The 13,761-nt window shown below is 40.4% G+C and overlaps 1 protein-coding gene across 1 annotated transcript in view; it reads left to right on the plus strand.

Moving 5' to 3' along the window:
- Window positions 1-1,619: 1,619 nt before the first annotated feature.
- Window positions 1,620-13,761, plus strand: part of clvs2 (clavesin 2) — a 153,942-nt gene continuing 141,800 nt past the window's right edge. Inside the window, exon 1 of the mRNA XM_028797238.2 lies at window positions 1,620-3,088. Coding sequence (XP_028653071.1) covers window positions 2,700-3,088 — 389 coding nt within the window. The 5' untranslated portion in view covers window positions 1,620-2,699. The remainder of the gene's footprint in view (window positions 3,089-13,761) is intronic.

Raw genomic sequence — 13,761 nt, forward strand, 5'->3', positions numbered from 1 at the left:
GGTCATTGATCACCATTCCAAAGTTGTGGACAGACCTGCCAGATATTAATGATAATGAGCTGAGCTGAGCAGTGTTTGGGTGCTGAATAGACATACAGGCTGGAATAACAAGATTTCCATCTTACTCTGGTTGAGCTGGAGATGTTGTTACTTTATTCACGTGAGACATGCATGATCCTTTCAAGAGAACTGCAGGTACAGCTGCATATCATTGGCATAGTCCTCATAAGAAAAACCACGGGACACGATGATAGGGCCTAGTGTGGAGGGGTAAAGTGAATAAAGCAGAGGGCCCAGCACTGGTCCTTTGAGCACCCTTATATTTGCCTGGCACACCCTTGACATCTCTTCTCTCCATGACATATGATAGGATTTGCCCAAGATATAGGACTCAAACCACCTGAGGGCAGTCCCAGTGATGCCAGGGTCAGAGAGGGTGGCAAGGAGCATCTGGTGTTGAAAGCAGGGGAAGATCTAGCAGAATGAAATCATATAGTATAACCAGAAGCATCTCTTGGAAAATAGAGGTTTCACTCAACTTAAATAATGAAAAACTACTCTATAAATACTAATGTATCACTTCTATTCCTTTATTACTTACAAGGAGTATAAAAAGTACTGCAACTAAATAGAAACAGGAATGGAATAAAGTAATAAGCAACAGTTAAACTCAGAACTTTTACTCTGAATATACAATAATGATTTAATGAACAATATAAAAGGGCCCATATGTAGTACATGGACAAAAAATGAGAAAGTCAATGCAATAGTTATTATTTATACATTAAAAAAAATAAAAATGAGTTAGGGCTATGAAAGGAAGAAAGAGTCCATCTGAGTGTCCCTAATGACAAAGGGAATAAAGGAAGTCCTGGCATTACAAATTGACAGATGCACAAAATGGAAGCAAAAAAGAAACTGACAATCGGTTCTATAGACTGAACATGACAGTTCAGAAAATCAGGCTCACACCAGGCTAAGAAAGAAAAGGGTGCACAGCAACTCATAATTAATACCCACCTTACTGAGTTTTCACTCCCACTGTATCTAGTATTGGGGTGAACGGGAGCTCACAGCATAGCACCTGTGTTAAATTAACAATTTTAAGGGTTACTTTAACACTAGTAGAGTAAATGTAACACTGGTGGCTTTGCTGTAGCTACTAGCACCAGACAGAAGACAGCTCTGGGTGGAAGGCCATTTAATTGCAGGGTATAAGCTCCGGGGCAGGTCATAGTGACAAATTCAACGGACAGGTTGTAAATGGATTGACAGAGCAGAACAGAGCCTTGGAATGTATATAGACTGAAATCATATAGGTCCTCTTGGCATTCAGCATAATGCAGAATAAAACATAACTTAACAATGAATTGCATCATTTCATCTAGGAAGCGAAGATGTCCTATAGCTAAAGATTGACAAAACAGGCTAGTAACACTTTTTAAAAAGGTTTCTTCAATTAAAGAAATTATCTTTTGTATGTCTATTATAATATGTTGAAGATCTGAGAATATACTAAATAAAGTATATGGCTAACAGGGATTTGTAATACGCTAATCGTTCAAAGTGTCTCTAGGAGGTTGCAACATTCCTATCGCAGACGCAATTACGCAAAAGAACAAGTGGAGGTATTAAAAACAAATGTACCACAGAGGCCCGTTAAAAAGATGGCAGCGCTTCTTAAAATAAATGAGGGATTCATTTTGAAAATGTGCAATTGTAGTGGTAACCAGTTTGAACCCGATAAGAACTGGAATTCTGCATTGAAGGTATGCTATATCAACCGCAGGCATTAAATAGGAAAAGCAAAGCGCGCTGCTTTATTTCTTTCGTTCATTCTTCAAGCCGTATTGCGCTTGTCTCGGCTCATAACTGGTGATTTGCTGGTAAAGCGAGCCTTGCCTCTGCTAGTGGTCGGAGAGCAGGTGCTGTGGCAGACTGAGGAGATGAGACGAGATGCCTCCCCTCCTGCAGGATGGAGCCGCCTGCCTGACTGACTGATCGCGCCGCCGAAGCGATGATTTCTAGTCACTTTCAGCAATGACAGCGGACGGAGTAGCGGAACCCGCCAGGCATCAGCAAACGCAGCCAGCGGGCCAAGAAGTCAGGAAAGATAGCTGGTTTTAAAACAAAAGGCAGCCGAAGTAGGGGGTGATAGTGTGCGCCAGTTATCTAGAGCGGCGGCGCCCTGAAACGCGATGGATTTTCTTCAAGACTAAGATGACTGAGGCTGCTGCTGCTGCGCATGGTGCCGCATTGCCTGGCCGCTCCACGGCAGAAGAGTGTAATGCTTCTTTTGGCGAATCCAGTCTATAGGTCTTTAGGGGGGGGGGGGGGCTTGTAACTGTGTATGCAAAGGGATGATACAGCCTGTGTGATTGCGTTGCAGCCAGGCTACACTCGGCCGAGTGGATTTTAAAATAAAACCGATAAACAAAGCGCTCTTAAGGTTTTTCGTAGAAAATAAATCTGCGCTCTGCACATCACACGCCCTTTTACTACAGGCACTCCAGTGGACGTTGACTCGGAAAGGATTTTTTTAAGAAGTCTAGCTTGTGGAGGACCACTGTCCAGAAACGAGCATCGCTCTGACTTGAGAGCTGCCGAATGCTCAGCAAACCTGAAGGCACCTGATCTGCTCGTCCGCCAGGATTTTACTCAAGGTTGCTGGACAAGGTGTTCTCTCGGTGACATAGACAATGACTCACTTGCAAGCAGGCTTGTCCCCCGAAACCCTGGAGAAAGCCAAGGTGGAGCTGAAGGAGAACCCTGATACTTTACATCAGGATATCCAGGAGGTGAGGGACATGATCATCACCCGTCCGGACATTGGCTTTCTGAGGACAGACGACGCTTTTATCCTGCGATTCCTCCGAGCGAGGAAGTTTAACCATTTCGAGGCATTTAGGTTGCTAGCTCAATACTTCGAGTACCGACAACAAAACCTGGATATGTTTAAAAACCTCAAAGCCACCGACCCGGGCATCAAGCAGGCGCTGAAGGACGGCTTCCCGGGGGTGCTTTCTAACCTGGACCACTACGGCAGGAGGATCCTTGTGCTCTTTGCTGCCAACTGGGACCAAAGCAGGTAGTTGGCCAATTTCATTTTTGTTCATGATACTCACGGTGAAATGGACTTCGAGAGATGTAAGGCAAGCAGGCAGGCAGGCAGGCGGGTAGATTGATTATAAGTGATACCTCATTCAATCCAGATCCAATTTAGGCATCACACGAGGCGCTGTCCTTTCAGGACCACACCGGGCTCTCGAGTAGTAGGGAGACAGAGAAAGGAACAAGTGGGACTCGCCCAGGTCGTCATTTATCGTTTCCTTTCAATGTTCTTTGGAAACTTTACTATTCATCGTATTTTAATTTACTTAGAGCCACCAAATTATACTTTCTTAGCGCATATGTTTCGAATGAGTGCCTCGCTGTTGTTTAGGGTGCAGTTAGGAAAAGTTTAAAGGAATGTTCATAAAGATCGTTTTTAGATACACGGATGTAAAAGCAAGGAGCAACACAGATAACTGTTAACGAGAATTGTAAGCCTTTTAAGCAATAATAAGAGTCCAGCCAGCTGGGGTCCATCCATCCGTTGGAAAACACCCCCATAATCTAGTTCAAGCTCGCTGGAGGGCCGGGACTTACCTTGGCATCATTCACCACAAGGCTGGAAACCAAACCTGGGCGCGACTGTAGTCCATTACGGGGCACACTCACATACACGTTCACAATCGAATGGTGACCAAAGGTGATCAATGTCTTAGGGGTAATCATGATACCAATGTGTTGATGCATAGAAAATGTATCTTCTTTTTTTTTCTTACACCAAGAAGTCACTTCACCTGCACTTCAGAACAGGTGATCCACCTGAAGCTATGCATGTTTCGGCCCTGTCAGTACTTGGATAGGAAACCAACCAGGAAGGCTTGGGTTGCTGCTGAGAGAGGCATTGGTAAGGCCTTGGGGGATATATACTTACCTTGTGGTCTGTGTGCAGATTACAGTGCCCCAGTGCAGTGAAAGGGACACTGTGCTGTTAAAATTGGCACCATCCTTTGAATGGAGGATAAAACTGAGGTCCTGACTCTCTGTGGGCACCTTCTGGAAAAGAGTAAGGTGTTTCCTGATGTTTCGCTTAACTGCCCACCACAGAACGGTCATTCTGGCCCCTCTCATTATCACCTGTCTCTTAGTGGCTAACTATCTCTCTCACCCCTTCACCACCCAATAGCTAATGTGTGGTAAGCATACTGGCACAAAATGGATGCTACACATTTGTGGTGGTTGATGTGGTTCCCCACTGCCTATGTATAGTACTTTGAGTAAGCTAGAAAAGTGCTATATAAATGCAATTATTATTATCTGTTCTCATTGTCTACTGTATTTGTTGGTTTTTGTTCCAACTAAGTTCTTAATTAGAAGCCAGTTCTTATTTTATGCCAGGCTTTCTTTAAGTAAGCATCATAGATCCAGAAAATTAAAAATTAGCCAACCTACTGTATTTTCATTTTCAGGCAAACACATTTGTAGCGAATGCAGTGTGGTAGTGCAGTAGCTGTCACCTCACAAATCCAAGAATCCGAATTTATTTTCCAGGCCAGTGGTTATCTATTTGCAGTAGGTCTTCCTCTGGGTCACATATTGAAGATGTGCCTGTTAGGTTAATCTCTCTGCTGCAGACGTGTGTTTGGATTGGACTGGCATCCTTCCCACAGCAGCTTCCTGCCCTATGCCACATGTTGCAGATGTGGGCTCCAGCTGCTTGTAGCACAACTGTGGGAAAGAAGGTTTAGCAAATGGAAGGATATTTTGCTTTGCACAGGTGCATTTAGTTTTTTATTTACCTGATTTTCACTTGTGAGTTTGTTGTTAAAAAGTTGCTGTTTGAATGGTTTATAGATGCAGTAAGGCTTGGGGAATTCTATCATAAAGAGGACCGGCTTATCAAGTCCTATTCACATTTACTAAATATCCACACCCAAATAAATAAGAAAAGAGCACATTCAAGCAAACAAAAACACTGGCATGAGCCTAAAATGGATAAATGTATTGGAAAAATACAATTTAAATACTGAAGTCGAAAACAGATCAATCTGTTTCAATTAAATATTATGGGCTTAGTTGTCCAGATAGAGATGTTGGAATGAAAAATTTAAGCTAATTTTTTCTATAATATGCATTTGAGTAACTCCCAGTTTGTTATTACAGAAATAATATTCATTCATTAATTTTCTGAAAACACATTTTAAATTAGTGACCATTCTGGTTGTTATCCATTATTGAAGCTGTTTATTCCAGTTGGTGGGATTATCAGGCTTACCTTGGCAAACATAAAGCAAAAGGCTGAAAACCAGCCCTGTATGAGGTGTCAGTCCATCACAGGAAACAATTGCTCACCCCCCCATTCCTACTCTTTAATAAACTACTTTTCAGTTATGCCTACCCTGAATTGTTTTCTACTTTATATTACATTCTTATTGCATAAAGTACTGTTCTTATAAATGTTATGTCTTCTAGATGGGTTCACAAAACTCCAAAAATGTTAACCTTCCCTGCATCTCTGGGATGGCGGTGCGATCATTGTCAAGCTGGGACAAACATCCGCTAGGCAGGTGGGGGTGGTTTGACGCAGATAGCCATCTTCACGCTTCTTTAGAACCAATACAGCATTCACCATAACACACTGGTTTGTAGGCCCAACCCTTAGGGACCCCTATAGCTACAGGCATTTGTTCCAACCTCTTTCAAAATCAGTGAGTCATTTTATCTCTAATCGATCTCTTTGTTTAATTAGCTGGTCCTTTCTTCCCTTATTCTACATTTAGAAATGAGCAGTAGTAGTGAGTGAGATTTGCATTCAGAGAAAATTTGAAAAATATTAACTCTCTTTTCGCAGTTTTCTGCTAATTTGCATTTCTCCCCTAACTGTATCCTAATAATTACAAATAGCACTGAATGAAGTAGACACCAGGGCAAAATGACAAAAGAGAATGAAGTCTATCCCAGCAGCATTTGGTGCAAGGTAGGAACAACAATGCAAAAATGCATATGCAAAAACTAGAGAAAAAACTTTAATTGGGAATTGTTTTGGTTTTATTTAGGAAAAAAAAAAATCTGCCAATGGGGTAAGCAAAATTTACTTGACAAGATTTCTTAAAGTAAGCTAAATAATTGTAAATATACATTTTTTGATAAGTCAATAAATCTTAACAATAAGGAAAACAAGATTTAATGCCATGATATAAAACCCTTTCACTTACTTAGATTTCATTTTTTTCAGTTTAATTCTGTAGAGCTTGCCAGTCCACTAAAAGCCCACAAACACTCTCTAGACCAGGGGTCCCCAACTCTGGTCCTGGAGGGCCCGATTGGCTGCAGGTTTTCATTCTAACCCTTTTCTTAACTAGTGCACTGTTTTTGCTGCAAATTAATCTCTTTTGAATTCATTTTAATTGATTTGTTTTTTAAGATTTGTTCCCCTGAATTTCTTCATCATTTCCCTGAATTGCTTCATTTCTTTCCTTAAATGGCACCCAAACAGAAATGAAATGTGAAGTGAGTGAGCCAACTGAAGATCAACTAAGTCAGGGCCTCAAACTCCAAACAATTTCACTCCGACCAGTTGCTTAATTAGCAGCTGAGTCTTATTGTTAATTAAACCCGTTCTTTAATTCCATGGCTTGTTGCTGCTCTCATTGTGCAATAGCAGACATTTCTGAAAACCCCACAAGAAACAAATTCAACATCAAAAACTTTCATATAAGCTTTAAAAGCTCACCATGTTCCTTCCTCTAGTTGCAGTGGTCATTACAAATCAGATGTCAATAATTATTTCAGTGGTTCAAAATTTTTCTATATTTTCTATTGTTTAAATGGTGTAATATGGTAGTAACCAACCTGTTAGGCTGAGCTGTCATTAACTATTTTGTATTCCTGTCTTGAACGTCAACAGCTTAGCTGAATATTATGTATATTCTCTACAAGAGCATGTGAGCATGAGTATATACCAAGGGCCCCAATGGGTTTGAGCCTCCTTGCTCTGTCCCCGTGGTCCCCTCTTTATCTAGGGCGGTAGCCCCCTCATGGCCCGGGGGTCATATAGACCTCCTTCCATGTGTCCCGGCTAGGTCTTCCCCCCAGCCTCCTGCCACACAGGTTAGGTTCAAAGCTTTCCTGATCAGATTTTAAAAGAATTAAATGAGTCATCTGATGTAATTAATTTCAGGAGGTCATTTCAAAGTCTGGCTGCTATACAGCTAAAGGGCCCTCTGTCACCCATAGAGTGCAGGTTAGTGTGGGGCACAACAAGATCGCTAGAAGCAGAGGACCTTAGTGGCTAAACAGGAGCAAAGCGATGGAGAAGGTCACTGAAGTAGTCTGATGTGAGGCCATTTAAAGCTTTGTAGGTTAATAATAGAATTTTAATAGCATTGAAGACCCTGTGGAAGAAACTGGCACATATTGACAGCGACATATTCTTCTTATGTTGTTACTTGTCCTAGTGTGTATATAAACATAGGGAACTCCAGTTTTTGTATTACATCTTGCCTGAAGAAGGGGCCCGAGTTGCCTCGAAAGCTTGCATATTGTAATCTTTTTAGTTAGCCAATAAAAGGTGCCATTTTGCTTGACTTCTCACTACATTCATAATGGCTAACACGGTAAAACACCCTAGTACTAAATTCAATTCTGTAAAACACAGGGAGACAGTGAAGGTGAAGCAGGGTGTTATGTGCTTGCTGTTGCTGGTTTGTGGATACAGGATACTTGCCATAATATTCTATTCCAGTCATCCACTATCCAATGTCTGCATTCTTTTACACATTTTAACCTTTTCTTTTTTATTTGTTAGTTTCAGATATGGTTTTAACTCTGAAACTGTGCCTTGAAGGCTAGTATCCCAGAGTCTCTCTGTTGCAGATGACTCTGTTATTTGGCATGTATTTAAAGAAGCAACCAACTGAGAACCTGTAAGGCATTTGTTTCTCAAACTGCAGACTTTGATGTTCTTATCTTCTCTAGCAGTTGTGCATCTGAGCCTTTGGGTTCTTTTTCTATTCTGGTTAAATTTCATTTGCCTTCTATCAAGAGAGTAGTGGCCACCTTTGCAGGAAATCTTCAATTTCTTGACAGTCTGTTGCATGGAGCCACCTTTATTTCAGAAAACAAAATGTTTCCTGAGAAAGCTGTCTTTCTTAGTCCAATTCTGAACCCAGAATTCAATTTTAGGAATGCTCTTGTAACCCAAGAAAAGATACATTTGCTTGCTTTATTGAATTATTATTTAAACATGATTACTTGCAGATGAGGTAAAATAATTCATAAAATAATTCATGAGCCCTTTCTTATTTGCAATGGTGATGGACAGGTTGACAGACGAGATTATACAGGAGTCCCCGTGGACTATGATGTTTGCTGATGACATTGTGATCTGTAGCGATAGTAGAGAGCAGGTTGAGGAGACCCTGGAGAGCTGGAGATATACTCTAGAGAGGAGAGGAATGAAGGTCAATAGGAACAAGACAGAACACACGTGTAAATGAGAGGGAGGTCAGTGGAATGATGAGGATGCAAGGAGTAGAGTTGGTGAAGGTGGATGAGTTTAAATACTTGGGATCAACAGTACAGAGTACTAGGGATTGTGGAAGAGAGGTGAAAAAGAGAGTGCAGGCAGGGTGGAGTGGGTGGAGAAGAGTGTCAGGAGTAATTTGTGACAGACGGATATCAGCAAGAGTGAAAAGGAAGGTCACAGGACAGTAGTGAGACCAACTATGTTATATGGGTTGGAGACGGTGGCACTGACCAGAAAGCAGGAGACAGAGCTGGAGGTAGCAGAGTTAAAGATGCTAAGATTTACATTGGGTGTGACGAGGATGGGTAGGATTAGAAATTAGTACATTAGAGGATCAGCTCAAGTTGGACTGTTGGGAGACAAAGTCAGAGAGGTGAGATTGTGCTTGTTTGGACATGTGCAGAGGAGAGATGCTGCTATATTGGGAGAAGGATTCTAAGGATAGAGCTGCCAGGCAAGAGAAAAATAGGAAGGCCTAAGAGAAGGTTTATGGATGTGGTTTAGAGGTCTGTGCATCCCTCCATGCATATGTCTCCCTAGACCATCACTGACCCACCACCAAACTGGTCATGCTGATCGATGTTACAGGCAGCATAACATTCTCCACGGCTTCTCCACACCCTTTCACGTCTGTCACATGTGCTCAGGGTGAACCTGCTCTCATCAGTGAAAAACACAGTGCGCCAGTGGAGGACCTGCCAATTCTGGTATTCTATGGCAAGTGCCAGTCGAGCTCCATGGTGCCAGGCGGTGAGCACAGGGCACACTAGAGGACGTTGGGCCCTCAGGCCACCTTCATGATGGGTCAAGGACCTGTCCAGATCTCCTAGAGTAACTGCCTGTATCCTGGAATCTCCTCCATGCCCTTCAGACTGTTATGGGTGACACAGCAAACTTTCTGCCAATGGCAGGTATTGATGTGCCATCCTGGAGATGTTGGACTACCTGTGCAACCTCTGTAGGGTCCAGGTATCTCCTCACGCTACTAGTAGTGACACTGACCGTAGCCAAATGCAAAACTAGAGAAAAAACAGGCAGAAATATCAGTGTCCTCCACCTATTAAACCATTCCTGTTTTGGGGTCGTCTCATTGTTGCCCCTCTAGTGCACCTGTTGCTAATTTCATTAACACCAAAGCAGCTGAAACTGATTAACATCCCACTCTGCTCCTTAACTGACCAGATCAATATTCCAGAAGTTTCATTCACTTGATGCTATACTGTACTCTGATTCAAAAGTGTTCCTTTAATTTTTTATATATATATAGCGGTATATTTTAAACTGTAAACATTTTAAAATATAAAGTCAGCATTAGATTATAGAGTTAGTGAAAGGCTGCATCATTGTGCATTTGTAATAGAAAAAGGTACAAGTTATTCCTATGCTGAAAAGAAAGGAAGTTACGAGGCACAACATTATGTCAGTGTAGCCTTCATCAGGTGTGTTAATGAAAAGGGAAAAAGCAGGTTATATATACAGGAGGAAATGGAGGATGAAAAGCCAGCCAAGATGAAAGAAGTGAATGGCAAGAATATTGTAGGTGTGAAAAGTTCCCATTAGAGAAGATGAAGGGAGAAATTATGGTTATTGACTTTCTCCACACCAAACAGCCTCTATGTCTGGTCACTATTCAGGGAGTAGATGTAAAGGTAGTGAATTTCTACAAGTACTTAGGGGTCCATACATAGAGCAACTATATAAGAAAGGGCAGAACAAGTTCTTTTTTCTTAGGAGATTATGTTCCTTTAATGTTGGTAATGACAACCTTCACATCTTCTACAACACTATGATGGCCAGTATGATTCTCTACTCTGTTTGTGTAGGGCATCACTTCAGCAGAGACCCACCAAACTAACAAGCTAATTAAAAGAACAACATCCATTTTGGGAGACACTCTGTACCCCCTGGAGGTAGTAACAAAGAAAGGAATTAAAACAAAACTGAATGCCATTATGAATAATGTTGTACATCCTGTTTGTAACACACTAACTCTGAGGACTTTCAGACAACAAATCATTCAGCAGCAGTGTGTCAAAAACACTACTGGGGCTCCTTTATATTAAAAGCAAATGTATATTATTTTTTTTAACTTATTGCTAGTTTGTGGCCATTTGTTTTATTTTGTTAGCTGTTATTCTTCCATTTGTGTCTTTTGTTGTTTGAGGCATAGTGGCCGCCTCCTTGTTCAGATCACATTTTTGGCCACAATAACCAGTCCAGCATAGCTGGCAGATGCTTACCAACCCTCAGGGACTCTTAAAAGACCATTGCACCAATTGCACCAATATAAGCTACACAAAAATAGATCATCTCTTCCTTCCCCATTGACTTCAATGCATTTCTTGAGGTTCCATGATATTATATCATATTTCTATGACTGCGCCAAAGTCGTGTCAAAGTGAACTCCCACGGTTTGCTCACCACTACTAGTAATGATTGAAGAAATTTACCAAAGTGTTTTTGCAGTGAGTATGCCGTGTTCGCCAGCTTAGATTAAATTATTTTTCTAAGAGACCCATGATACTTTGTGAGGTTAGCATAACAGCATAGAGCTGAGGCAGCTAATGCTAGCTTGAAAATATTTTTTTCTTCACTGTGTCCCTAAATTTTTTTTTTCTTCTCTTTGGCTTTAATATGCATATGTAAGATAACGCTTATCCTAGTAGTGGTCTAAAAATTAGTAGAAAATTTGCTAATAAATTTTAAACATGAAATACATATTCAGAAGAAAACTGGAAATGTGCTAGTGTATTCATGTCTTAAAGTATGTCTTAAAGTAAAGTATGCAAGCTGTGCGTAACACATGAGCCTTTAAAATTATTACCCTGAGTGCTGTGCTGTTGATGCAGACAGGAAGGAGTGACAGAGAACAGTCCATTTGCTTTAAGGTAGCACAATGGTAGTAAACGAGCAAAAAAATCATGGAAGAAAGCAAACAAACCAACTTTATTTTCCGGTTTTGAGAGGGGTGAGTAATCTATGGGGGCGTCTTTGTGAATTCATGCTTCTTGTCTACCAATGTCTTAATTCTATTATTTTTATCTCAGGAAGGCACTATGGCGCGGTGGTTAGTTACTGCTGCTTCACAACTCGGGTCCTATTTTTGGTTACAATAATCGGTCCAGCAGAGTTGGTGGACACTTCCCTATCCCTCAGCGACATGTAAAAGACAATTTCCCCATTATATTCCACTCAAAAATAGTTCAGTTTCTCCTTCTATATTGATATTAATGCATTTCAGGGAGTTTGCCAAAATTCTCAAACATATCTGCATTTTCTTTAAATTCAGCAGGGTTTGCCCATCACTTATCCCATGCTTTTCAATTTTATGTCACAATTCTTTAACATTCCCATGAAATGGAAGGATGAGTCTGTGTACAAGTCTTTATCGTAATAGTGAGTGTAAGACAGTTAATTGCAAAATGTAAATGCTTTCTTTTGATTACCCAACCTTGATTGTTGTATACAATGAACAGTGAAGGTAGCTGGGTCCCATCCTCTCAATATGTGTTCTCATCTGCTGGCTGCCACACTAGCAATAGTTTTACTATTTACTGACTCCATGTTTACTAGTGTTCAAGTAGTTAGGCCAAATTTATTTTTGATAATTAAGATTTACTTGTTGAATTAAGAATTCTTTTTGTGAACTAAAGGCCTCTGTTAGCCAGTTAATGTATTTGAAATGGCATAGTGCTAATGCAACTCATATAGTTTACTTGTTTAAGTGTTGAATTCATGTTCACTGCTATTGATTATTTCCACCTAACTAATTTCCACCTAACTGAAGGGATATGTGGACCCCATCTTTGAACTTTCCAATTGGTGCATATTTGCAAGGGTTTTCGAGAGGAATAAAAAAGTAAATTATTTAGCAGCGTGATTGCTTTCTCCAGGAAGTAATGAGTAAAATAGTGACCTTACAATTTGAGAGAAATAATCAGTAATTAAAATGGTTTGGCTTCTTTGAGCAAATACCTCAACTCATATTTATGAACTTACATGTCTTTGGTGATATGGGAAGGAGGGAAGGAAAACCCATGCAGTCACAGGGGGAACGTGCAAAATCTACACGGATAACGATTGGGTGAGGGATTCAAACCTTGGATGCTTAGTGTGTGAAGCGACAGCACTAGTCACTGTGCCACACTGCTATTCCATGATTAAAAGTACAAGCTGAACCTCTTGATGGTTTATTTAAAGGTCAAACTTTAATTGCAGATTATTCAAAGTTCATAGTATATGTATTTGCAACAGATATAAGACATTCTAACTATACGTATTGCTATAGATATTATCAGACCTTGTAATAGCTTCTTGTAAATTAAAATAAAGAAAAGTCTGCTTTACTACAATAATCTTAAGTGCTACACAGTAAACCAACTGTGTATGGCAGTGACACCACACCATCAATGCCTCTAAAAAATCATCCATTATTTTAAAAGCTGAATTGAAAAAGGAGTATCCAGATCCTGTTATTCCGCCTTTCTGAAAAGTAACATTTAGTACAAGATATACATAGCATGCATGAAAATCAGCACTGAGCTCACGTATAGTCCAGTTTTAAAAACAAAGATGCAGCCCTGAGTGCAGGCCTCTGTCACTTTTTCATTCCACACCAATACAGCTTCCAATCACACTAAACATAGGTGCTCATACAAACAAGTGGCTGAGATGATTCAGCTACCAGTGTCTTATTCACTAGTAGGCAGGAACTACAATGGAGCCCAATAATCAAAATGTGGCAAAGAATTCAGAGGTATATTATGTACTGCATTAGTGAGCTGTTAGATACAGTCAACAATTTCCTAATATTTTTCTACATGATTCTGAAAAATTCTCTTAATCTCCAGATCCTCACATTCATTTGTATAGTTGCTATTTAAAATATCCTTGTTTTACGACTTCTTTAAGAGAATCACTGAATGCTACTTAACATTCAAAATAATCAAATGTATTCACTTTGTAAGAGGGGTTGAGATACTCAGCCCATAAGTATTGCAGTGGCTTATGATTTCCATTCCAGCCTAATCAATGGACTTGTCATGACGTTATCTGCATGGCAAGCTTAATTCTGGACTGATCCATTACAGTCTCACGCCAGAAATCCCAACATGGATTTATTTTGCTATGTGAAAGAATTAATGTTTGTGCATCATAGAGAAATGGATTATCTTCCTTAAATGTTT

The sequence above is a fragment of the Erpetoichthys calabaricus genome, chromosome 3 (assembly GCF_900747795.2).
Source record: "Erpetoichthys calabaricus chromosome 3, fErpCal1.3, whole genome shotgun sequence".
Lineage (NCBI taxonomy): Eukaryota > Metazoa > Chordata > Cladistia > Polypteriformes > Polypteridae > Erpetoichthys > Erpetoichthys calabaricus.